The sequence below is a fragment of the Schistocerca cancellata genome, chromosome 8, assembly GCF_023864275.1.
Source record: "Schistocerca cancellata isolate TAMUIC-IGC-003103 chromosome 8, iqSchCanc2.1, whole genome shotgun sequence".
Lineage (NCBI taxonomy): Eukaryota > Metazoa > Arthropoda > Insecta > Orthoptera > Acrididae > Schistocerca > Schistocerca cancellata.
This window is the reverse complement of record NC_064633.1, coordinates 197,890,164-197,916,718: the sequence shown is the minus strand read 5'-3', so window position 1 is coordinate 197,916,718 and position 26,555 is coordinate 197,890,164. Positions and strand designations below refer to the sequence as shown.

General features: G+C 45.2%; 1 protein-coding gene across 1 annotated transcript in view; it reads left to right on the top strand.

Annotated features, from left to right (window-relative positions):
• The window catches only part of LOC126094909 (forkhead box protein K1-like), a 275,401-nt gene that overhangs the window by 167,038 nt on the left and 81,808 nt on the right, over positions 1-26,555 (top strand). Inside the window, exon 2 of the mRNA XM_049909548.1 lies at positions 4,650-4,812. Coding sequence (XP_049765505.1) covers positions 4,650-4,812 — 163 coding nt within the window. The remainder of the gene's footprint in view (positions 1-4,649; positions 4,813-26,555) is intronic.

The following is a 26,555-nucleotide window of genomic DNA, read 5'->3' as shown; positions in this document are numbered from 1 at the left end:
ACCATGCAGCTTCTCTAGAAAGAAATGATAATTAATCGAAAGCCTCAGCTGCTAACAGGTGTTGCTGGTTCAAATGGCTCTGAGCACTATGGGACTTAACTTCTGAGGTCATCAGTCCCCTAGAACTTAGAACTGCTTAAACCTAACTGATCTAAGGACATCACACACATCCAAGCCCGAGGCAGGATTCGAACCTGCGACCGTAGCGGTCGCGCGGTTCCAGACAAGCGCGTAGAACCGCTCGGCCACACGGGCCGGCCAGGTGTTGCTGATATACCTCAATGGGGACAGCTGAAAATGTGTGCCCCGACCGGCCATTGACCTTCTGTGCGAATGGCACACTTTGCCCGAACTCTTAACGGGAATCGTCACCTTAGTTGGCGCAAGTAATGAGTGAATGGGCAAATATCCTTTAGAAACATTACGAATGTAGGTTGTGGACAGTTGGGAACGTGGGTCTCACGGGAAGCGTGCAAGGGATAAGTCCCTGCAGTCGCGCTATCTTCTGTGCCCTCGATGGCTACGATAGATAAGAGCGTCTGCCATGTAAGCAGGAGATCCCGGGTTCGAGTCCCGGTCGGGGCACACATTTTCAGCTGTCTCCATTGAGGTATATCAACAACACCTGCTGGTAGCTGAGGGTTTCGATTAATTATCATTTCTTCCTAGCTAAACACTGGTTTGCAGTCAACTTTTCAATAAATTTAGTGGCAAAATAGTAAACTGTTCATTAAATAAATACAAAAGTGTGACAAAATGTGAGCTATTCATGCTGCACCCATTTGCTGTGTAATATTGTGGCGGATATGATGTTCTGGCCAAAATTTGCATAATGAAACACGTAAAAGACGTCGTAAACCAATCAATAAAATAGATAAAGATACTTCCGGAGGTGGTACCTATAGTGCAAAGCTGTCATCTGCGATATCGCTTGTTGAAATCGCATGAAGCAAATAAAAGTTGTTAATTCAGAGGCTCACTATGTAAATGTTTATTCACTCTGAAATATTAACATATGTAATTTTAAAGATATTGAAATATTGTAGTGTCACTGTATGCGTCTCATTTGTCTGAGATCGCCGATGTATTCAGGTTTGCTTTAGTGCTTTATGTGATTTGTTATAGACTCTCATAGAGCTGTAAGAAGCCATCTCCCAGTTTGTCTGAAAGCCCATTTCTGGGAGCACAGCCGGCCCTCTTAAGCGATCGACGCGTCGTCCAAATTTCCCATAACAGGATATCTCGTTTTCGGTGATGCTGCTCATCTCTGCTCTTGGCTGGCCGGAGACGGTGGACTAACTGAGCTGGCCACGGCGCGCCCTGTGCTCTGGGCCCGCTAGCGTTCAGATGGCTCTGGGCAGGTCATCAGTCCCTTAGACTTAGGACTACTTAAACCTAACTAACCAAAGGACATCACACACATCCATGCCCGACACACTAGCGTTCAGCCGTGCAACAAAATCATCCCACCTCGTACCAATAGTGGGCAGACGATTACCTAGCCTAAATTACCTCTTGTTTCTGCAGCAATCGCCGACATAGTGTAATTCAGGCAGAAAAAGGGGAACCAGCCCGCATTCGCCGAGGCAGATGGATAACCGCCTTAAAAACCATCCACAGACTGGCCGGCACACCGGACCTCGACACTATTGTGTCGGGCGGATTCGTGCCGGGGACCGGCACGCCTTTCTGCCCGGAAAGCAGTGCGTTAGACCGCACGGCTAACCGGTCGGGTTGCCCGCATCTCGTGGTCGTGCGGTAGCGTTCTCGCTTCCCACGCCCGGGTTCGATTCCCGGCGGGGTCAGGGATTTTCTGTGCCTCGTGATGGCTGGGTGTTGTGTGCTGTCCTTAGGTTAGTTAGGTTTAAGTAGTTCTAAGTTCTAGGGGACTTATGACCATAGATGTTAAGTCCCATAGTGCTCAGAGCCATTTGAACCATTAAAAAAAAAAAAAAAGAACCGGTCGGGTTATCTCTGGGATACTACTGTGTGTTCATAATTGAAATTTATGACTGCTTGAATTCTGCTGGGAATTCTTTGAGTGACGTGTCTGAATGATCAATTAGGGAATTTTTGGTTCAAATGGCTCTGAACACTATGGGACTTAACATCTGAGGTCATTAGCCCCCTAGACTTAGAACTACTTATACCTTACTAACCTAAGGGCATCACACACATCCATACCCGAGGCAGGATTCGAACCTGCGACCGTTGCAGCAGCGCGGTTCCGGACTGAAGCGCCTAGAACCGCTCAGCCACAAGGGCTGGCAGAGAATTTTTCTAGTTGATCATCAACCATAACAGACCGCTGTTACCCCCCGACCATGTTGGTTAAAATTACATGTCTGAATGTCTGTAGAGGAATGGTAGTCCATTCTTCCGGAAGAGCCGAAGAAACTGAAGAAGGCACTCAGGTTGGAAGCTGGGATCTGGAGCTAATTCGATATTCTAAATCATTCCAAATGTATTCCATTGGCTTCAGGTCAGCCTCTGAGCGGGCCAGTCCATTCCAAGAATTTTTTGCCCATAAACCATTGTCTCAAATATGCTGCTTCAAGACAGAGTGCATTGTCATGCTGATAACAACCATCGTTCCGAACTGTTGTTCTACTGGAAGCAGTACACAATGCTGGAAATGTGTTCGTATCCTTCTGTATTTAGCGTTCAGCGTCTTCTTAAGCGCAACAAAGGGACCTCATCCTAACCACGAAAAACACATCCCATACTGTAACACCACTTCTTTCCTACTTCACTGTTGGCACTGCACATCACGGAAGGTAACGTCCTCCGGGCATTCGGCAAATCGAAACCCTTCCATCGGATTGCCATAGAGTATAACGAGATTCATCACTCCAAATCACTCCTTTTCAGTCATCCACTTTCTATGTAGTCTCTCTTTACATCACGCTGGTAGTCTGAAAAGCAGCACCCCGCATTTCCTCGAAGAAAAAAAGAGTCCGATCATGCTTGATGTCATAAATCCAACCATCATGACTGTGTCGTTATGGAATGGGGTTTCCACGACGATTTTCGGATTTTCGTTAGTCCAGATTCTGCAGTTGTCTGTGGTGACAGACCCTGGGAGTGTGAAATGGGTTTAGTCGGTCCACAACACATTAGACAACCAATCGCCATCTTCCACCATTTTTGAGTGCCTACACTGTAAATACTCTTCCCGTCGCAAAATAGGTGGCTAACAGTTCTTGATGATGCTGGACGTTGTACTGGATAGCATTGGTGGGTTCGCCTTAGTGCTCTCCAAACAGTAGTGCGTGCAACTTCACGAACGTTGACTACACCAGGCGGAATGAACCCTCTATAAAATTTCCATTTCTTCGCAAAACTGTCCGAGCAGCAGTAGCACTAATGTTTGCTCACGCATTACGGGAGCTTCAAACTTCGTAATCATTTTCTTCACAACGACACTTCTCACAGGACACTTACCCGTTCGACTACCCTTCTTATGGCGATAGGATCGTAAAGCTACAGTAGCGGATTCTCTATTCTGACAGTAAATGGTTCAAATGGCTCTGAGCACAATGGGACTTAACATCTGAGGTCATCAGACCCCTAGAACTTAGAACTACGTAAACCTAACTAACCTAAGGACATCACACACATCCATGCCCGAGGCAGGATTCGGACCTGCGACCGTCGCGGTCGCGCAGTTATCTTCGCTTATCGTTAATCCGTTACTTTGTGACTAACGTTGCGGTACACAGATATGTTACAGAACCGCATCACCCCTAGCCTATGGGATAAATACCTGCTGGAATGTACGACGTTAATGGAGGATGGCAGAAGACTGTATTATTCGTTTCGTACCTCTTGATAAGTATGGAAGTGTGATTACGTATGTCAATCACATCGCGATTACGGGCAGCATGGGGTTCACGCCTGAGCCTCAGGACGTGCGCTAGAAGCGCATGTCGGGTGTTTCAAGCGTCAACTTCGGGTCTTAATATCTCGGGATGTAATGGGAATATTACGATGCAATCAACGCCATTGTGTATGTGCTTTGTCATGCTATGGATTTCTGCAGAAAAAATATAGGAGGTCCATTTAAAAAAACATAATTTTGTGTTAAAAAACACATATTATTTCGTTTTAGAATGTTTCCAAATACGTACTTTCATGGGCCCCAGCCCTACATTGATACCGGTGAAAGTCGTTTTCCAATAGCTGTTATTGTTCCAGAGATATTTTGGGTGGACAAGATAGCTGGGACACCCTGTATGTATCAGTTCATGACATCCAGTATTACAAATTTACTCTTTCTGGCGGACACACGTCCAGATCGTCCGCTCTTAAATTTCTGCCATCTCTCTCCCCACATCCACCACTTCTGGCGGCTTACCTCCAACTGCGCAACGCTACGCGCTGCAAACAGCCAACTGCCCAACACTACAATGGCGACTATTTCAACAATGCCCACCAGCCACAGACTGCACACAGCACAGCCAGTGATTTTCATACAGAGCGCTAGGTGACGTTACCAACAGCCTACTTACAATTTCACTGTCTCTGTTATGCCAAGGACAGTCACTATGGCTACCATGTGATTTTTTTAAACATGCAGTGCTTTGCACGTGATGAAAGATTATTGTCCCGAATGGAATTTATTTTGATAAGCGTTGTTGGTGTTGCAGGGCGACCTGTGGAAGCTCGCAAGCCGGGTCCGCCGCCGGCCGTGGCTTCCCCGAAGACGCCGACTGGACCTCGGAAGCCGCCCTTCACCTACACGGAGCTCATCGAGCAAGCCCTGCGCGAAAAGGGCGAGCTCACCGTCTCCGGTATCTACTCCTGGATATCGTGAGTACCCTGCACCGTGTTTCCCTACTAGTAAGATTTTTTTTGTGGTTTTAGGGCGCACAACTACAGTAGTCATTAGCGCCCAGACTAAGTTATGAATGCACTGCGAGGCACAAGGTTAAAACAGCAACTAAAAAGGACAACACTATAAAAGGCACATTAACAGGCAGGGGATTAAAAGAAAACAGCATAATCAAATGTCTTTCGACAGGTTTGTCAAGTGGATAAAACGTAGAACGCGAGCAGCTGCTCCTGGGTCATCCGCTAAAATGGCATCCAGAGTACATGGCAGGCCAAGATCAACGCGCAGTGTATTAAAATTCGGACAGGACGTTAAAATGTGGCGTACCGTCAGCAATTGCCCACGTGGGCAGAACGGCGCCGGCGCAGCCGTCAGCAGATGGCGGTGGCTGAACCGGCAGTGTCCAATCCGTAACCGGGCCAAAACGACCTCCTCCCGCCGAGAAGGGCGGGAAGAGGTCGTCCAAGCCGTGGGGAGAGGTTTTAAGGCCCGAAGCTTGTTTTCATTAAGTGTAGACCAATCGGCCGTTCACAGCGATAAAATGCGCTGACAAATGACCCTGCTAAAATCAGATGAAGGCACACAACAAGAAGCTGTTCGAGGCTGTAGGACCGAAGCTTTGGCCGCGGCATCTGCAGCTTCGTTCCCAGGGATACCGACATGGCCAGGAACCCACATAAAGGTAACCGGAGAACCGTCGTCCGCTAGCTGCTGCAGAGAGCGTTGGATCCGGTGCACGAAAGGGTGAACTGGATACGGAGCACTGAGGCTCTGGATGGCGCTCAGGGAATCAGAGCAGATGACATAAGCAGAATGTCGGTGGCGGCGGATGTAAAGAACAGCCTGATAGAGGACAAATAGCTCAGCTGTGAAGACCGAACGATGGCCATGGAGCCGGTATTTGAAACTGTGTGCCCCGACAATAAAAGAACACCCGACACCGTCTTTGGTCTTAGAGCCATCTGTATAAATGAAGACCGTATTAATGAACTTCGAACGAAGTTTGACAAACCGCGAGCGGTATACCGAAGCTGGGGTAACCTCCTTTGGGAGCGAGCTGAGGTCAAGGTGAACGCGAACCTGAGCGTTTGGCTCTCACCCACTCTAAAGGTTGCAGGGAGTGAAAAATCAAGGTGCTGAAGGAGGCGACGAAAGCAAACTCCAGGGGGTAGCAGGGCAGATACATACAACCCGTATTGACAGTCGAGAGTCATCAAAAAAGGAACTCTTAGGACGGGTGGTCGGGCATTGAAAATAGCCGACAGGCATATCGACAAAGCAGTATATCGCGCCGGTAGGTTAGTGGCAATTCACCGGCTTCAGCATGAAGACTCTCGACGGGACTAGTATAGAACGCTCCGATCGCAAGACGTAACCCCCGATGTTGTATAGAGTTGAGGCGGCATAAGATGTGATGTGTCGCGTAGGGTGCATGTGGCACCACTGTTTCCCCTAATCCTTTCACGAATGACGCGTTGGAAGAAACGCTGTGCGTAAGACCGTCCACCCACGGGTCGAGGCAGCTAACGTTGACGTGGACGCTGGCGGGACATCAAACCTCACGAGAGATGGGCTGTCGGCACACGACGCGCCCTCTGTGCCACTGGGGAAACATTCCAGTCGTTGGCCTTTGCAGCAGTAATTGCAGCAGATACGTTATTCACAAAAAAATAAAATCGATTTTTAAATAATACTTCCATTATGAAGAAGAAACACCCAGAATCTTCTAGAAAACAAAAGGTGAAAAAAATTTTCTTTTGGAAGGAGGTGGGCTGGAATCTCCAGATATATCGTTAAAGCTCACGGCGCTATCAAGTAGGGTAAAGTTCCGACACAGGTGTTTAGTCTCCCAATACGACGTTACACTGTACCTACAAATGTAATTATTTGTTATTTAATATGCACATTGTACCAAAAAAAGCGCTTTTGATACATCTACACCTACATCTACATGAGTAAATGGAAGTGTCGTGTGGCTAGGGCCTCCCGTTCGTGGTGCAAGTCTTTCGAGTTGACGCCGCTACGGCGAATTGCGTGTCGTATCTACATGGGTAATCTGCACCTTCACAATAATCCTCTGTTATTCCACTCTCGAACAGCGCGCGGAAAAAAAGGAGACCTGTATCTTTCCGAGCGAGCTATTATTTCCCTTATTTTATTATGATGAACGTTTCTCCTTGTGTAGGCCGGCGTCAACAAAATATTTTCGCATTCGGAGGAGAAAGTTGGTGACTGAAATTTCGTGAGAAGATTTACGCTGCAACGAAAAACGCCGTTGTTTTAACGCTGTCCACCCCAAATCCTGTATCATTTCAGTGACACCCCCTCTCCTATTTCTCGATCATACAAAGTGTGTTGCTCTTCTTTGAACTTTCTTGATGTACTCCGTTAATCCTATCTGGTAAGAATCCCACACCGCGCAGCAGTACTCCAAAAGGGAACGGGCGAACGTGGTATAGGGAATCTCTGTAGTAGGTCTGTTGCATCTTCTAAGTATTCTGCCAATGAAACGCAGTCTTTGGTTCGCCTTCCCCACGTTTTCTTTGTGTTCTTTGCAATTTAGGTTGTTCCTAATTGTAATTCCTAGGTATTTAGTTGAATTTACGGCCTTTAGATTTCACTGATTTATGATGTAACCGAAGTTTAACGGATTGCTTTCAGCAATCGTGTGGATAACCTCACATTTTCCATTATTTAGGGTTAGTTCCCATTTTTACACCGTAGCATTGAAACTGTATACCTTCGTAGCACACAAGTTGTAACACTAAAAAACATCAATACAGGAAGCCGTTACCTACCGATGAGTAATTTCCTGTCACTTTATTATAACGAATCGTAGCTAAAACGACACGTTTCCGAGAGATCCTCAATTTGCTGATGCTGCACCACGTGCTCTGTGAGAAAGAAAACCCACCAAATACGTTGTTTAACACCATAGAATATGAGGGCTCGTATGTTCTGCTGATGGCATAAAACGATGTCGCATCTCACTGGCCACATTCCTCCCAACGTGGATAAAAGTCTTAATCTTACATGCCAGATTCTTGTTTCATGCTCCGCAGTGTAGTGTGACGTCACCAGCTCGTCGTCAACATGCATTTTCACGTCCCGTGAGTGGACGGCTTTACGCTCTGTACATCTACGCCTACTACTATACTCCGCAAGCCACCTCAAGGTGTGTGGAGGAGGGTACTTTATGTACCACTGTCACTTCTCCCCTTTTCCGTTTCAGTCGCGAGCTGATCGCTGGAGGCCACTGTGTGAGATCGAATCTCTCTGATTTAACCTTCATGGTATCCTATTGAGATAATCTAGGAGGAATCGAGTCACTACTTGACGTATGTTCCCGGAATTGTGACATTAAACCACACCGTGATGCAGAGCGCCTCTCTTGCAGCGTCTGCCTTGGAGTTGGCCATGCACCTCCGTCAGTTATCCCACTTTGTAAATGAGCCTTTAGAAATGCGCTGCTCTTCTGTGCATCTTCTCTATTTTCTCAAACAGTAATTTCTATGTGGTACGGACCCCATACTGACGAACACTATTCAAGTACCATATTGCGCTAACGACCGTTTTGTAAGATACCCCCTCTGTGGCTGGACTGCAAAAAAATCGTTCAAATGACTCTGAGCACTATGGGACTCAACATCTGAGGTCATCAGTCCCCTAGAACTTAGAACTACTTAAACCTAACTAACCTAAGGACATCACACACATCCATGCCCAAGGCAGGATTCGAAACTGCAACCGTAGCGATCGCGCGGTTCCAGACTGAAGCGCCTAGAACCGCTCGGCCACAACGGCCGGCTGGCTGGACTGCAGATTCTGGTGATTCTTCCAGTGAATTTTAATCTGGCATTTGCCGTATACGCATTTAGTGTTATCTGGTAGTGCCATTTCAAATCGCCCTGTACGCTTACTCCAAGGTATTTTATGGATGTAACTGCTTGCAGTGATGTAATAAAATGGAACACATATAGCCGTCCCTATGATATTATTTATTATATGGCTACCAGTTTCGGTGCTTCAGTGCGCTATCCTCAAGCCTTAACTGACGCTGACTGGGTAACTCCAATCGTATACACGATTCATCAGTGGCCAGCATCAATGAACTGATTCATCAGTGGCCAGCATCAATGAACTGATTCATCAGTGGCCAGCATCAATGAACTGGTTTTCGCAGACTACCTGTAACAACCATCAACTCTCCAACCATCAACTGCCAACTGATAGTCAAAATATTTCTCCAGTCAGTCGGTCGTTGATGGTCGGAGACAAAACATACATGCTGGCCACTGATGAATCGTGCATACGATTGGAGTTAGCCCCCTCAGCGTCAGTTAAGACCTGAAGATTGTGCACTGAAGCACCGAAACTGTTAGCCATACAATAAATAATATCATAAGGACTGCTACAGGTGTTCCATTTTATTACATAAGTGTACGGCCGAAGTCTCTTAAACCTCCAATCGTAAGGATGGACACACATAAGCTTCCAGTGATTGTTCTGCTTTTGTGTAATCATACAATAAAGGGTCTTTATGTCCTAAGTTCTTACAATAATCTAACTCCGCGGAAATCGTTGTGTAACTTCCGACGTTATCCACTAGGTCATTTAAGTTCAAATGGTTCAAATGGCTCTGAGCCCTACGGGACTCAACATCTGAGGTCATCAGTCCCCTAGAACTTACAACTACTTAAACCTAACTAACCTAAGGACATCACACTGATCCATGCCCGAGGCAGGATTCGAACCTTCAACCGTAGCGGTCGCGCGGGTCATTTAAGTATCTCTTGGGATACACCTGAAGAAACTTTTACGCCTGAAGATTTCTCTTCGTTGAAAATGACACGTTGTGTTCTGTTTGCTAGAAAGTCTTAAATTCAAACACGCAGCTGGAGGTGACAGTGCATAACTGTATCGAACAGCTTCCGGAAGTCAAGGAACACGGCATCTACCTGGGTGCCTGTATCTACTGCTTTCTGGGTCTCGTGGACGAACATAGCGAGTTGGATTTCACGCGATTGTTTTCGGGACCCATATTGATCCTCACAGAAGAGATTTTCCGTCTCCAGGAATGTCATAATACGCGATCATGAAACATGTTCCAAAATTCTACAGCAGACCGACGTCACAGATACAGGCCTATAGTTTTCTATGTCTCTGAGCTCGTAATTTCCTTTTCTCGCCGTGGACGTTTTGAGGGACATATGTAAAAAGCACTACGTCTTCAGGCCACGAGTGGCCTACCTGGACCATCCGACCGCCGTGTCATCTTTAGTGGAGGATGCGGATAGGAGAGGCGTGGGATCCGCACACCGCTGTCCTGGTCGTCATGATGGTATTCTTGATCGAAGCCGCTACTATTCGGTCGAGTAGCTCCTCAATTGGCATCACGAGGCTGAGTGCACCCCGAAAAAGGGCAACAGCGCATGGCGGCCTGCATGGTCAGCCATCCAAGTGCCGACCACGCCAGACAGCGATTAACTTCGGTGATCTCACGGGAACCGTTGTATCCACAGCGGCAAGGCCGTTGCCTGAGGGACATATGAGGGAGAAAATAATATTTCTCGGAAAGTCCTCTCTGGGAAAGACAAGAGCAAAGCCTCTCTTGTAACTTCTCGCACAGGAATTTGTTGATAATGACCTCGACGCCCTCGTGCCGACTAGCCGACGTGACGTGCCGTGACGAAACGCGTCGCCCTTCGTAGGAACTTTTCAATCACTTCCATTATTTCAACCCGGTAAGGATCCCAGAATGATCAGCAATTTTCTATTATTGGTCGAACAAGTGTTTTGTGAGCCACTTCTTTCTGGGCAGATTACATTTCCTCGCGACTCTTCCACTGAATGATCCTTCCAGTGACATACGCATCTCCTACAACAACATTACTGGCCATTAAAATTGCTACCCCAAGAAGAAATGCAGATGATAAACGGGTATTCATTGGACAAATATATTATACTAGAACTGACATGTGATTACATTTTCACGCAATTTGGGTGCATAGATCCTGAGAAAGCAGTACCCAGAACAACCACCTCTGGCCGTAATAACGGCCTTGATACGCCTGGGCATTGAGTCAAACAGAGCTTGGATGGCGTGTACAGGTACAGCTGCCCATGCAGCTTCAACACGATACCATAGTTCGTCAAGAGTAGTGACTGGCGTATTGTGACGAGCCAGTTGCTCTGCCACCATTGACCAGATGTTTTCAGTTGGTGAGAGATCTGGAGAATGTTCTGGCCAGGGCAGCACTCGAACATTTTCTGTATCCAGAAAGGCCCGCACGGGACCTGCAACATGCGGTCGTCCATTATCCTGCTGAAATGTAGGGTTTCGCAGGGATCGAATGAAGAGTAGAGCCACGGGTCGTAACACATCTGACATGTAACGTCCACTGTTCAAAGTGCCGTCAATGCGAACAAGAGGTGACCGAGACGTGTACCAATGGCCCCCCATACCATCACACCGGGTGATACGCCAGTATGGCGATGACGAATAAACGCTTCCAATGTGCGTTCACCGCGATGTCGCCAAACACGGATGCGACCATCATATGGCTGTAAACAGAACGTGATTCATCCGAGAAATGACGTTTTGCCATTCGTGCACCCAGGTTCGTCGTTGAGTACACCATCGCAGGCGCTCCTGTCTGTGATGCAGCGTCAAGGGTAACAGCAGCCATGGTCTCCGAGCTGATAGTCCGCTGCTGTAAACGTCGTCGAACTGTTGGTGCAGATGATTGTTGTCTTGAAAATGTTCCCATTGTTGACTCAGGGATCGAGACGTGGCTGCACGATCCGTTACAGCTATGCCGATAAGATGCCTGTCATCTCAACTGCTAGTGATACGAGGCCGTTGGGATCCAGCACGGAGTTTCGTATTACCCTCCTGAACCCACCGATTCCATATTCTGCTAACAGACATTGGATCTTCGACCAACGCGAGCAGCAATGTCGCGATACGATAAACTGCAATCGCGATAGGCTTCAATCCGACCTTCATCAAAGTCGGAAACGTGATGGTACGGATTTCTCCTCCTTACACGATGCACCACAACAACGTTTCACCAGGCAACGCCGGTCAACTGCTGTTTGTGTATGAGAAATCGTTTGGAAACTTTCCTTATGTCAGCACGCTGTAGGTGTCGCCACCGGCGCCAACCTAGTGTGAATGCTCTGAAAAGCTATTCATTTGCTTATGACAGCATCTTCTTCCTGTCGGCTAAATTTCGCGTCTGTAGCACGTCATCTTCGTGGTGTAGCAATTTTAATGGCCAGTAGTGTAGTTTTATGTGGTCATTTCACCTTACCTACCTACAGGTAGTTATTCTTTAAGTGTTTAAAGCTGTACTGTTTGGAGTGATTAATGGCCCATAGCGTAAGCGATGTGTAATGGACTTCTTCATCTAATTATGGACAATAATAACATTTTCTTTGTGAGACTACAAATCATCCAGCGGGTGTATCCAATGTGCAATGTCGGTGTGGCGATTCTTCTGGAAAACCCGAAATTCCAGGGAATTTTTTTACTTGGAAACATGAGTGAAACCTCAGGGAAATGCAGGAATTTCATAAAACCTCAGGGAGTTTTGCGTTTTTAACGTAGTATTGAAATTCAATTTCATTGAGTTTTGTAAATCACAAATTTCAAAATACTTGATATTTAAAAGTGTGATAATTATGTATCATTCTATATAAATTATCGATGTTTAAAAACTGCGGTTAAATCACTTCTTATGGCCGGTATGGGTCGTTATTGTGGTATGCTGATGCCTTCACCCCCCCCCCCCCCCCCTTCTGCTGGCAAGTTATCACGGGCTTCTTGAGACCATCTTCCTCCTCAACATGGAATTCTCAGGGAATTTTTTTGTCTACGTTTGAGTAGCCAGTAGCCACCCTCTAGTTGTCCAGCGAAGGAATCCCTGATTTGAAACGACAAACGGTATGTTTATGGTGAAATCGAATGTTATACAGAAGATTCCAAATAGTTAGAAAAGCCACTAGAAGTGGCGCTGTAATCGAAATATGTATTGCCTATAAATAGTGCGCTGCAGTTCAGAGCGATCACCTCCACAGTTGAAACGTGAAAGGAGGTTGAAATTATGTATTCCATTGAGCAATGTGTTTTCTGGAACTGGCATACGACAGGGTAGAACGCAGCTTTATGACAATAGGGTGCAGTTTTCAAACATGATTTAATATTCCCGGGTTCGATTCCCGGCGGGGTCAGGGATTTTCACCTGCCTCGAGATGACTGGGTGTTTGTGTTGTCCTCATAATTTCATCATCATCCAGGAAAGTGGCGCAATTGGACTGAGCAAAGATTGGGTAATTGTACGGGCGCTGATAACCACGCTGTTGAGCGCCCCACAAACCAAACATCATCATCATCATCATCACGATTTAATATTCGAAAAAGGATCCCATGGGAAAAGCATCGATCTTAATTTTCGAGACGTTTCCTTCGCCGAACACCGTATAGGATTCTCCTCTATCTGTCGAGATGAGAGTTCCGAAACACCTCCAAGGTCATCTACATTGCTGGTCATTAAAACTGCAACTCGGAGAAGGACAGCAAATAAAGAAATTTTACTTGATGTGCGTATACAGCAAAGTAGAAAGAGTACATTAGTAAATTTTTAGTGGGTTTGGAGATATGGAAGATGCGAAGTTTAGTACGCAGAGCTGGCACGTCTCGCAACAAAAGTGACTGCATGGCGGTGGTTCCCTACCTAGGGGTAATTACCCACTGAGGGGTAAAACGAAATTTTCTGAGGGATAAAATGGGTCGACTGTGTTCGAGTCATTAAACTAAGTTATTTTAAGTGACCATAACTGTTATCATATTTCATAAGACAGAAATACCGATTACAGAAGCCACCAAATACTAGCGTAGAAACGTGACGCAATGTGGCGGAGGTTACAGCTTGTGAAACGAATGTACAAATATCTTCCTCACATAGCCCACACATTAGCCCATTAGTTCATGGTTTAATAAAACACTTACAAAAACTAAATGTCACTTATCTTTCATCATTTTAAAAATGAAATGTTAAAATGAAATTTTTTTCATTCTAAAGTTTAATTTGGAGCTAATGTTCATGATGGTGGGGGCAGGTGGTGAACCATTTACATGGTAGAGGCTACATCCCATTGTACCAGTGAAATGAAATTATCGTAAGCATTGGTCCAAATGGCTCTGAGCACTGTGGGACTTAACGTCTGAGGTCATCAGTCCCCTAGAACTTAGAATTCCTTAAACCTAGCTAACCTAAGGACATCACACACATCCAAGCCCGAGGCAGGATTCGAAACTGCGACCGGGACCGTAGCAGTCGCGCGGTTCCGGACTGAAGCGCCTAGAACCGCTGGGTCACGACGGCCGGTCGTATAGCATTCATTTAGGCGAGAGTCCCACCTGGGTAAGTTCGGCCGCCGAGTTGCAAGTTTTTTGAGGTTACGTCACATTGGGCGACTTGCATCTCGATGATGATGATGAAATGAGGATGAGGACAACACAACGCCCCGTCCCTGAGTGAAGACAAGCTCCCATCCAGCTAGGAATCGAACTCGGAAGAATGATTGTTTGAATGCCTTTGTGCGTGCTGTTCAAAAATGGTTCAAATGGCTCTGAGCACTATGGGACTCAACTACTGCGGTCATAAGTCCCCTAGAACTTAGAACTACTTAAACCTAACTAAACTAAGGACATCACATACATCCATGCCCGAGGCAGGATTCGAACCTGCGACCGTAGCGGTCGTGCGGTTCCAGACTGTAGCGCCTTTAACCGCTCGGCCACTCCGGCCGGCTATGCGTGCTGTAATTATTCTGATCTAGTCCTCACGGTATGTAAGTGTGGGGGTTGTAGTATATTCCTAGAGTCATTTACAGCCTGTTCTTCGTTAGTACACATCCTCGGGAATAGTTTACGCCTATCTTTAAGAATCTGCCAGTTCAGTTTCTTCATTATCACTGTGACACTCTCCCACAGGTCAAACAAACCTGTGACCATAAATGCTGCTCTTCCCTGTACGTGTTCAATATCCCCTGTTAGTCCTATTTGGTACAGGGCCCACACATTTGGGCAATATTCTAAAATGGGGCGCCAAAGTGATTTGTAAGCGATCTCCTTTGTATATTGATTGCACTTCCCCAGTGTTCTATCAATAAACCAAATTCTTTCTTTCCACACACCATTCGTGGATGTAACAGAAAAATAGGGAAAGCGGGGATAGTGGTACCAGAGGTAAACTTTGACACATACCATGAGGTGGCTTTGCGGAGTATATATGTAGATGCTATAAGTGTGGGGCCATGGATGGGAATATAGGTAATAAAGTTGGGGAAAAGGTCAACTGTTTTGTGAAATAATTTGTCTAAAAGTAAGAAATAAAATGGATAAGGGGAACATCTGAAGCCCTATTGAATTATGATTGAAATTATGTACAAAAAATGAAACTACATGGTATGCATAATCTATCAGAGAAATGTCCTCTAGCACTCTTTAATATTCTAAGATTCTAAGTTAAAAAAGGATCTTTGAAATCTCAATCGGCAGTCATTCGGCATTTCGTTGACTGTTCATGATTCCGAGCAACGTTCTAAGCCTCGTCAAATGTTTCTCTTATCAACATATTTCTTACTTGTAGTAAGGTTAAGACGGAGAAACCTATAATAATTGACTATTTGTCTTACTTTTAGACAAATAGTTACACAACATTTGACGTTATTGTTGTTATTTCAAACTTTTATTGCCAGTTAAGCATCACATCATTGCAACACTTCATTTATGGAGTTAGCAGCATTTGTTCGTGAAATATTTCAACTTTACCTCAGATCAGTAATTAAGTCTCCTTAACTACCCTGATTACTTTCAAGCAAATAAATCCCGTTTTGCATATCCATACCTCATGTTGGTCAGTGTAATACCGCATTTCTCCATTTCCCATTCTTCATTTGCCTACGAAAATTCAGACTAAAACTTCCTTAAATCACTAATTATGTGTTTTTAATTACCCTGATTTCTTTCAAGCAATTAAATCTTTCTTTACAGATCTAGACTTCGCACTGGTCAGTTTGATACCCTGTTTGACTATTTCCCACTGACTATGAAAATTTGAACAAAAATCCGTTGTGTAATTTCTACGAAGCCGTTTTTCCGCTCCAGTCAAACAGTTGACCAAACACTGGCACGCTAAAGCTTTTTTTACATTATTTACTGTTTTATTCCGATGTAGTTTCGGAAACGGGTGTGCGTAACAAGTGATGTTAACATAGAGTCACGCAGTCGAAGGTGGATGCGAAGCGCTTACAAGTAAGTAATCGAGGCATCCTTTGGGCGCGGGGAGTGGGTGTGTGTCCCATTAGCAACACCAGTACTCGTGAATGGATACCTGCGCTCTGTCGGCGCCCACAGGTCAGCGAGCCAGCAAGGAGAATGGTGTGAGGCAACGGCTTCCGGCCGATTCTGCTGCAGTGGTGCGTGAAGACCGCGACCCCGATGTCTGTCCCATCATCGCTCTCGCAGCTTTGGACACGATATCTAGTGAAATTTACGGCCATACAAAAACCAAGAAAAGTAAATACACTACTGGCCATTAAAACTGCTACACCAAGAAGAAATGCAGACGATAAACGGGTATTCATTGGACAAATATGTTATACTAGAACTGACATGTGATTACATTTTCACGCAATTTGGGTGCATAGATCCTTAGAAATGAGTACCCAGAACAACCACCTCTGGCCGTAATAACAGCCTTCATGATACGCCTGGGCATTGAGTCAAACAGAGCTTGGATGGCGTGTCCAGGTACAGCTGCCCATGCAGCTTCAACACAATACCACAGTTCATCAAGAGTAGTGACTGGCGTATTGTGACGAATCAGTTGCTCGGCCACCACTGACAAGACGTTTTCAATTGATGAGAGATCTGGAGAATGTGCTGGCCAGGTCAGCAGTCGAACATTTTCTGTATCCAGAAAGGCCCGTGCCGTGCAGGACCTGCAACATGCGGTTATCCTGCTGAAATGTAGGGTTTCGCAGGGATCGAATGAAGAGAAGAGCCACGGGTCGTAACACATCTGAAATGTAACGTCCACTGTTCAAAGTGCCGTCAATGCGAACAAGAGGTGACCGAGACGTGTAACCAATGGCATTCCATACCATCACGCCGGGTGATACGCCAGTATGGCGATGACGAATACACGCTTCCAATGTGCGTTCACCGCGATGTCGCCAAACACGGATGCGACCATCATGATGCTGTAAACAGAACCTGGATTCATCCGAAAAAATGACGTTTTGCCATTGGTGCATCCACGTTCGTCGTTGAGTACACCATCACAGGCGATCCTGTCTGTGATGCAGCGTCAAGGGTAACCGCAGACATGGTCTCCGAGCTGCTGCAAACGTCGTCGAATTGTTTGTGCAGATGGTTGTTGTCTTGCCAACGTCTCCATCTGTTGACTCAGGGATCGAGACGTAGCTGCACGATCCGTTACAGCCATGCGGATAAGATGCCTGTCATCTCGACTGCTAGTGATACGAGGACGTTGGGATGCAGCACGGCGTTCCGTATTACCCTCCTGAACCCACCGATTCCATATTCTGCTAACAGTCATTGGATCTCGATCAACGCGAGCAGCAATGTCGCGATACGATAAACCGCAATCGCGATAGGCTACAATCCGACCTTTATCAAAGTCGGCAACGTGATGGTACGCATTTCTCCTCCTTACACGAGGCATCACAACAACGTTTCACCAGGCAACGTCGGTCAACTGCTGTTTGTGTATGAGAAATCGGTTGGAAACTTTCCTCATGTCAGCACGTTGTAGGTGTCGCCATCGGCGCCAACCTTGTGTGAATGCTCTGGAAAGCTAATCATTTGCATATCACAGCATCTTCTTCCTGTCGGTTAAATTTCGCGTCTGTAGCACGTCATTTTCGTGTTGTATCAATTTTAATGGCCAGTAGTGTATCATACCAAGCCCCAGTGGATTCAGAGGCCGATATTTCACTGTGAAAGCTGCGAAGATACAAGCGTGACCCTGATGCTGAGCAGATTGGCACGACTGCTTTTCAAATGCGTGACTGGTTGTTCCTGGTCGACCTCGTGCAACTGCAGGATATTTCTCTTCGACGTGATGTGTCGTTGCCTCATACTATCGTCAGATTAACATTTTCCACCCATTGACGCCGTCGATGGTAAGGCCGGTGTTACACTATCAAATTTCTTTGTCAAAGATTTGATCAAAGATGTGATCAAATATTCGTCAAATATATTTGACAAAGATCTTTGACGTGGCGCTAAAAAAGGGTATTACACTTTCATCATATTTTTCGTCAAAGTTCCAAATTGGTGACAGCAACAACTTGTTATTAAGCGCAGCAGTTGCATGTACCACAATTGCACTGTGTGCAGATGCGGAAGAGAAGCGGAGGAAAAACGTACCTCGATGATGCCATGGTTTTTACGACGACACGATAAAAGCATTCAATAAAACTTTTTATGTGAGCTTGTTGTGGAGGACGTCAAGTCGTACATAAATTACTTAAGAATGGATGAGCATACATTTCTGTATGTGCTAAGTGAAGTGTATCCTCATATCACAAAGCACAATACTCACTTAAGAACTGCTGTATCTGCAGAAGACAGGCTCACTGTAACACTCCGATTCCTTGCTACAGGAGAAACTAGTTAGGTTAGGTTATGTTAGGTTATGTTAGGTCAGGTCTCCAATCTTCTTAATCTATTTTTGTATTTAGGGTACCTCACTTTGTAAAGCGCCTCATCAGCTTCATACATCTCTATTAATTCTGTAGCTGTCGGTACACACCAATTGTATTTACCAGCAACACTACAGATGACAGAACGCTGCACCTATGCTAGCGCTCCACATGGTAACATGTCGCATTGCAGCGAACAGAAGACAAGCGACTTCTTTGATCAAATCTACAGCGAGGCCCTAGATTTGATCAAATATTTGACGACATTTGACAAAGTTCCCCATTACATCATCAAATTTCTTTGACAAAGATATTTGACAAAGATATTGGACAAAGAAATTTGATAGTGTAATACCGGCCTAAGCATTCCTTTTCCTTCTAATTGACGAATTGCAATGATAACTGAAAGAGAAGAAAATTATGACATTGGATAACATTTCGTTCCAGCTATGCACTGAGGTGGCAAAAGTCGTGGGATACCTCCTAATACCGTGTCGGACCTCCATTTGGCCAGTTTAGTGCAGCAACTCTCCCTGGCATGAACTCAACAAGTCGCTGGAATTCTCTTGCAGAAATATTGAGCCGTGCGGCCAGCTGTCCATAATTGCGAAAATGTTATCGGTGCAGGATTTGGGGCATGAACCGACCTCTCGATTACGTCCGATAATGTTGGACGGGTGGCCAAATCATTCGATCTATTTGGAAAAAAAAACGCGAACAGTTGTGCCCAGTGACATGGCGTATTGTCATCCATAAAAAAGGCTATCGTTGTTTGGGAACATGAAGTCCTTGAATGGCTGCAGCCGAACATAACCATTTACAGACAAGGATCGGTCCAGTTGGACATGAGGACGCCATCTATTCATGTAAACACAGCCCACACCATTATGGAGCCATCACCAGTTTGCAAAACGCCTTGTTTACAACTTGGGTCCATGGCTTCATGGTGTCTTTGCAACACTCGAATTCTACGATCAGCTCTTACCAAATGAAATCTGACTCATCTGACCAGGCCACGGTTTCCCAGTCGTCTAGGGTCCAACCGATATGGTCAAGAGGCCGGCAGGTGTGGCCGAGCGGTTCTTGGCGCTACAGTCTGGAGCCGCGCGACCGCTACAGTCGCAGGTTCGAATCCTGCCTCGGGCATGGATGTGCGTGATGTCCTTAGGTTAGTTAGGTTTAAGTAGTTCTAAATTCTAAGGGACTGATGACCTCAGAAGTTAAGTCCCATAGTGCTCAGAGCCATATGGTCAAGAGCTCATGGGACATAATCGAGTAGTAGTAGTAGGTAGTAGTAGAAGGGTTTTGTGGGCGCACGACAGCAAGGTCTTCAGCGCCCGTTCAGTATCATAGTGAGACGGGTGTCAAGAAAAAAAACTCAGAACATTTACATATAACGGAACATAAAACACGGGGAACAATCATTGAAAAATATGTGCTCACCCACACCGAAGCGTGGGATGAAGCAGGGCGTCAGCAGTAAAACATGGACAACACGGGAAGAAAAAGGTAGAGGGTGCTAAAACAATGTAGCAGATGGAAGTGGCTGGCTGACCGCAAGGAAAAAAGGGAGGAGTCAGCCACTCTGCAATACACTAACACCTCCAGCCTAAAAGTTTAGGCCAGAGTCCAGACACATCACAAAACTTAAAAACCCTAGACACACACGTCTCATCGTTAGCTAAAACATAGGGCAGATCCCCATCAACTTGTGCTTCTGCCCTTGCATCACGGTATAAAATGCAGTCTGTTAAAATGTGCCGGACAGAGATGCGCACACCACAAGCATCACAAAACGGAGGATCCTCCCGCCGTAATAAATAGCTATGTGTCAGAGGACAGTGCCCGATCCGAAGACGTGTGAGCGCCACCTCTTCCCGCCTGAGCAGCCGGCAGGAGGAACGCCACGGCCGAGTGGTTGACTTTACCGACCGCAGTTTATTGGCCGTCACCGCCAGCCATTCGTCCTCCCACAACTCCATGCACTTCCTGTGGAGTGCAGCGATGACTGACTGCAAGGGGATAGGACACTGGACCACATCCTGCTCTCTGCAGGCCTCCTTGGCAGCCCGATCAGCCTGTACATTGCCCCATATGCCGACATGACCAGGCACCCAGCAGAAGGATACATAATCGAGAGGCAAGTTCGTGCCAAAAAACCTTCACCGACAACGCTTTCGCAATTATGGACGTCTATAAAAGCAACATGGCTCAGTATTTTTGCAGGGATTTCCAACGAATTGTTGAGTCTATGCTACGTCGAGTTGCTGCAATACGCCGGGCAAAAAGTGGTCCGACACGACATTAGGCGGTATCCTATGTTTTTTGTTTCCTCAGTGTTAACGTAAAACGTGTCTCTCGTATTAATAAACAACTTTCGCATTTATCAATAACAACAGAAAATTATTTCCTTAGATCATGATGAAGGACGTAGTTTTGGTAGAGCGCAACTGTAGTGGCTCTCATTCTGTCTGCGTCGTTCACATGTGCCGAGTGCTGTTTTCCAGGGAAAGGTCTGTCAGACGGCCAACCGTTTCGACTCATATTGGGCATGTGGCTTGTGAGCGAACTAAAATGAAAGCCTCTTGAGACATTTTGGCCCAATACCCACTCTCCCTTTTTGGGAAAGCTACCCTTAAACTTCATGACAGCGACTCAAAATTGACAGGATTGATAGATAATTGGTAGTTGAGAATTTTTAATGATGATGTGTGAGGTCCATAAGCGGATATTTTTCTAGAATTCGAGGAAAGAAGCTGTTTCGACTGCCGTTTATGGACCCCTTCTCAATGCAAGCGCCACTGGCGTAGCGATCGACATCCGTCTGGCTGCCGATCAGCGATTCCTAAATTCATTCTGCAGTTTTTTTTCCTTAGCTTTTTTTTCGTATCGAAATTGGTGGGTGTGGTGGGTTAATAAGGTGATGAATAAAGAATTCCGGCCGGTGTGGCCGAGCGGTTCTAGGCGCTTCAGTCTGGAACCGCGCGACCGCTACGGTCGCAGGTTCGAGTCCTGCCTCGGGCATGGATGTGTGTGATGTCCTTAGGTTAGTTAGGTTTAAGTAGTTCTGAGTTCTAGGGGACTGATGACCTCAGATGTTAAGTCCCATAGTGCTCAGAGCCATTTGAACAATTTTTTTTTGAATAAAGAATAGTAAGGTAGGCAAATGAATTTCTCAAACGACTTGGGTTAGTAAAGATGCCTCTATCACTCTTTTGTTACATGTCCTCAGTTGCGTGGATGGTACTTGTCATGTAAACATTCGGTGCAAAAATACTCGCGGTACTAAGAACATCTAATGAATGCAATCTTCATGCAACTACATCGTTCCTTCAGAAATTTGGCGGAAAGCAGAATTGGTTTACATTTAAAAATATTTCTTTTGGTAATTAATTTTAATGTACACCACGCATACTTTTGAAAAATCGGTACTTAAGGTTGATCATGAATTATGCTGGATTTCCAGAAGCACATTGTAATTTTTAAACTACCGAATAAAGTTCTTCGCCACGCCTAGATACAAGCAAGCATCCCGTGGTTGGCTGTCTGTGATCCCTAGTGACGAATTTGCAATACTATTACTAGGAACTGTTTTAATACGACGAGGCTTATAATTTTAATTCCCTACGGAGGATGTAGAGGCTTATCTCACTAGGCGTAAGATAGATACTGCCTACAGGAAAATTAAAGAGACCTTTGGAGAAAAGAGAACCGTCCGCAGCTCGTGGTCGTGCGGTAGCGTTCTCGCTTCCCACGCCCGGGTTCCCGAGTTCGATTCCCGGCGGGGTCAGGGATTTTCTCTGCCTCGTGTCGACTGGGTGTTGTGTGATGTCGTTAGGTTCAAGTAGTTCTAAGTTCTAGGGGACTGATAACCACAGATGTTAAGTACCATAGTGCTCAGAGCCATTTTAACCATTTTTTGAAAAGAGAACCACTTGTATGAACATCAAGAGCTCAGATGGAAACCCAGTTCGAAGCAAAGAAGGGAAAGGAGAAAGGTGGAAGGAGTGTATAGAGGGTCTTTACGGGGGCGATGTACTTGAGGACAATATTATGGAAATGGTAGAGGATCTAGATGAAGATGAAATGGGAGATATGATACTGCGTGAAGAGTTTGGCAGAGCAAGCAAGACATTGCGCAGGTGTCGTTCTTGGTCAGATACAACAGCGTAACCTACAGATTTGGCTAATATCTGCATTTATGTTCAAGCATGCATTCCTCGCAGCGTTTCCGTATTTTTGCCCGACCCCTGTACGTAGATGTTTGTGGTACCAGCACGAGGCCCGGATCACTTCTCTTGTGGTCAGGAAAGAGTTCACCCTCTCTCCTGGTCGCTGGATAGGATTGAAGGCGTTATCAGTTAGCCTGGACCTTCGCCTAATTTGACGCCAATGGAATTTTTTCTTAGGATAAACTCAGAGATTTCGACGACCCAAGAGGTTTTTAAAACATTGCATGGTTGCAGCATGTGGAATGATATCGAATAAAACTCTTCCGTCTGTTCAGAAGTCCTTGCATCAGTGACTGAGGAAATATATTGCGTAAAATAGTAATCGATTTCATGTTCAAAAAAGAAAATTTCTAAATGGTAAATATTATAATTTCTCCGAAACTAATAATCAGATTATGAAGAGTGAAACATTGTTAGATTCTCCATTTTAGATCTACGATACTACCAGCAGAAATTAACATCGTTCCATTTGAAAATTGAAGACTGAAAATGAGTTCGTGTTCATATTGTGGCACTTTATTTTACAGGTCCGTCTTGATCACATAAATTTTTATACTTCACCATTACCGGTATCGGCTACTGTTATCTTCATCTCATAAAATATTCTGATGTATGTATCAACGTCAAATTATAAATGTAGGTATTTAGTAAGTCCATTTGAAAAGGCGAAGTTGATGTTGATAGCTCCGTAATTAAAATAGCTATGATAAAAGACTGTACGTCGTTTAGTGATGATTATTTCGCAATACGTTTGGACGAAAACAGAACTATGATATCTTAAACGGTTTTAGGAATGTTTGAGGTGAACAACTTAGGTTGCGTTCACAGTGACACCAACAGTCTTCAGAAGCAGCTGCCGTTCGATAACATTGGCCGATAGCGTGGTCGCAGTGCGTCCGGGTCCTTTGTCAGTGTTTGGCGGGGTTATGTTAGGTTAAAATCTTTCTATGTATGAAGAGACAAGCTTAAAGTTTAGAATGAGATATTTTGAAAACCTAAAGCACTGAAAAGTGGAAACACATATACCACATTTCATGTAACAGAGTCACCACCCTACTAGCTTAAAAATGTCTTTAAGCAGTAATAATAATTTTTAGGCGTCTGATACCCCGTATCACAACGCAAAAAAGGTTTCTTGCAGTAAATCTAAGCATAAGATATGCCATCCTTCTCTCTTGAACAATTTATTTTTCGAGGTTACAATGTACGGCTGCAGTTTCGATAAAGAATTTGAATGCCTATGTTTTCCAATAAACCTACTGTTTCAGTCCATAGATTCCGAACTATAAACCGGTTGTGATATACTTCATCCTCAGGAGGCTACAAACTCACTCTTTCTTGGACTGAACATACCAGCTTCTCATAGTCCACATTTCGTGTGTAAGAATGTCGGTCGATTTGACCGAATAAAACAAACTGGTTCGAATTTCGTCCATTGTCGTCCGAAGGCTACACCTTCGGGCGATTAGATCGGTTGCAGTGTGACGGTGCACCGTTTTGAAACATCAGCTGTCTTTGGCTGATGTCGGTCTTCGGCGGAATTCACCGGTATCTGTGCTACTGTGACAGCAACGTCAGGACTGAAGCGTGGACAGATTGCCTAATAGATAAGGCTACTAAGGCTACTACTCGCAAAAGCAGGTAATCCTTTTCCGATTCCCGGTCTAGCACGTATTTTCACTTGTTACGAGATTCCCCCCCCCCCCCCCCCCATGAACCATGAACCTTGCCGTTGGTGGGGAGGCTTGCGTGCCTCAGCGATACAGATAGCCGTACCGTAGTTGCAACCGCAACGGAGGGGTATCTGTTGAGAGGCCAGACAAACGTGTGGTTCCTGAAGAGGGGCAGCAGCCTTTTCAGTAGTTGCAGGGGCAACAGTCTGGATGATTGACTGATCTGGCCTTGTAACACTCACCAAAACGGCCTTGCTGTGCTGGTACTGCGAACGGCTGAAAGCAAGGGGAAACTACAGCCGTAATTTTTCCCGAGGGTATGCAGCTTTACTGTATGGATAAATGATGATGGCGTCCTCTTAAGTAAAATATTCCGGAGGTAAAATAGTCCCCCATTCGGATCTCCGGGTGGGGACTACTCAGGAGGACGTCGTTATTAGGAGAAAGAAAACTGGCGTTCTACGGATCGGAGCGTGGAATGTCAGATCCCTTAATCGGGCAGGTAGGTTAGAAAATTTAAAAAGGGAAATGGATAGGTTAAAGTTAGATATAGTGGGAATTAGTGAAGCTCGGTGGCAGGAGGAACAAGACTTCTGGTCGGGTGAATACAGGGTTATAAACACAAAATCAAATAGGGGTAATGCAGGAGTAGGATTAATAATGAATAGGAAAATAGGAATGCGGGTAAGCTACTACAAACAGCATAGTGAACGCATTATTGTGGCCAAGATAGATACGAAGCCCACCCCTACCACAGTAGTACAAGTTCACATGCCAACAAGTTCTGCAGATGATGAAGAAATTGAAGAAACGTACGATGAAATAAAAGAAATTATTCAGATAGTGAAGGGAGACGAAACTTTAATAGTCATGGGTGACTGGAATTCGTCAGTAGGAAAAGGGAGAGAAGGAAACGTAGTAGGTGAATATGGATTGGGGGTAAGAAATGAAAGAGGAAGCCGCCTGGTAGAATTTTGCACAAAGCACAACTTAATCATAGCTAACACTTGGTTCAAGAATCATTAAAGAAGGTTGTATACATGGAAGAAGCCTGGAGATACTGACAGGTTTCAGATAAATTATATAATGGTAAGACAGAGATTTAGGAACCAGGTTTTAAATTGTAAGACATTTCCAGGGGCAGATGTGGACTCTGACCACAATCTATTGGTTATGAATTGTAGATTAAAGCTGAAGAAACTACAAAAAAGTAGTAATTTAAGGAGGTGGAACCTGGATAAACTAACTAAACCAGAGGTTGTACAGAGTTTCAGGGAGAGCATAAGGGAACAATTGACAAGAATGGGAGAAAGAAATACAGTAGAAGAAGAATGGGTAGCTTTGAGGGATGAAGTAGTGAAGGTGCAGAGGATCAAGTAGGTAAAAAGACGAGGGCCAATAGAAATCCTTGAGCTACAGAAGAAATATTGAATTTAATTGATGAAAGGAGAAAATATAAAAATGCAGTAAGTGAAGCAGGCAAAAAGGAATACAAACGTCTCAAAAATGAGATCGACAGGAAGTGCAAAATGGCTAAGCAGGGATGGCTAGAGGACAAATGTAAGGATGTAGAGGCTTATCTCACTAGGGGTAAGATAGATACTGCCTACAGGAAAATTAAAGAGACCTTTGGAGAAAAGAGAACCACTTGTATGAATGTCAAGAGCTCAGATGGGAACCCAGTTCTAAGCAAAGAAGGGAGAGCGGAAAGGTGGAAGGAGTATATAGAGGGTTTATACAAGGGCGATGTACTTGAGGACAATATTATGGAAATGGAAGAGGATGTAGATGAAGATGAAATGGGAGATATGATACTGCGTGAAGAGTCTGACAGAGCACTGAAAGACCTGAGTCGAAACAAGGCCCCCGGAGTAGACAACATTCCATTGTATCTACTGACAGCCTTGGGAGAGCCAGTCATGACAAAACTCTACCATCTGGTGAGCAAGATGTTTGAGACAGGCGAAATACCCTCAGACTTCAAGAAGAATATAATAATTCCAATCCCAAAGAAAGCAGGTGTTGACAGATGTGAAAATTACCGAACTATCAGTTTAATAAGTCACGGCTGCAAGA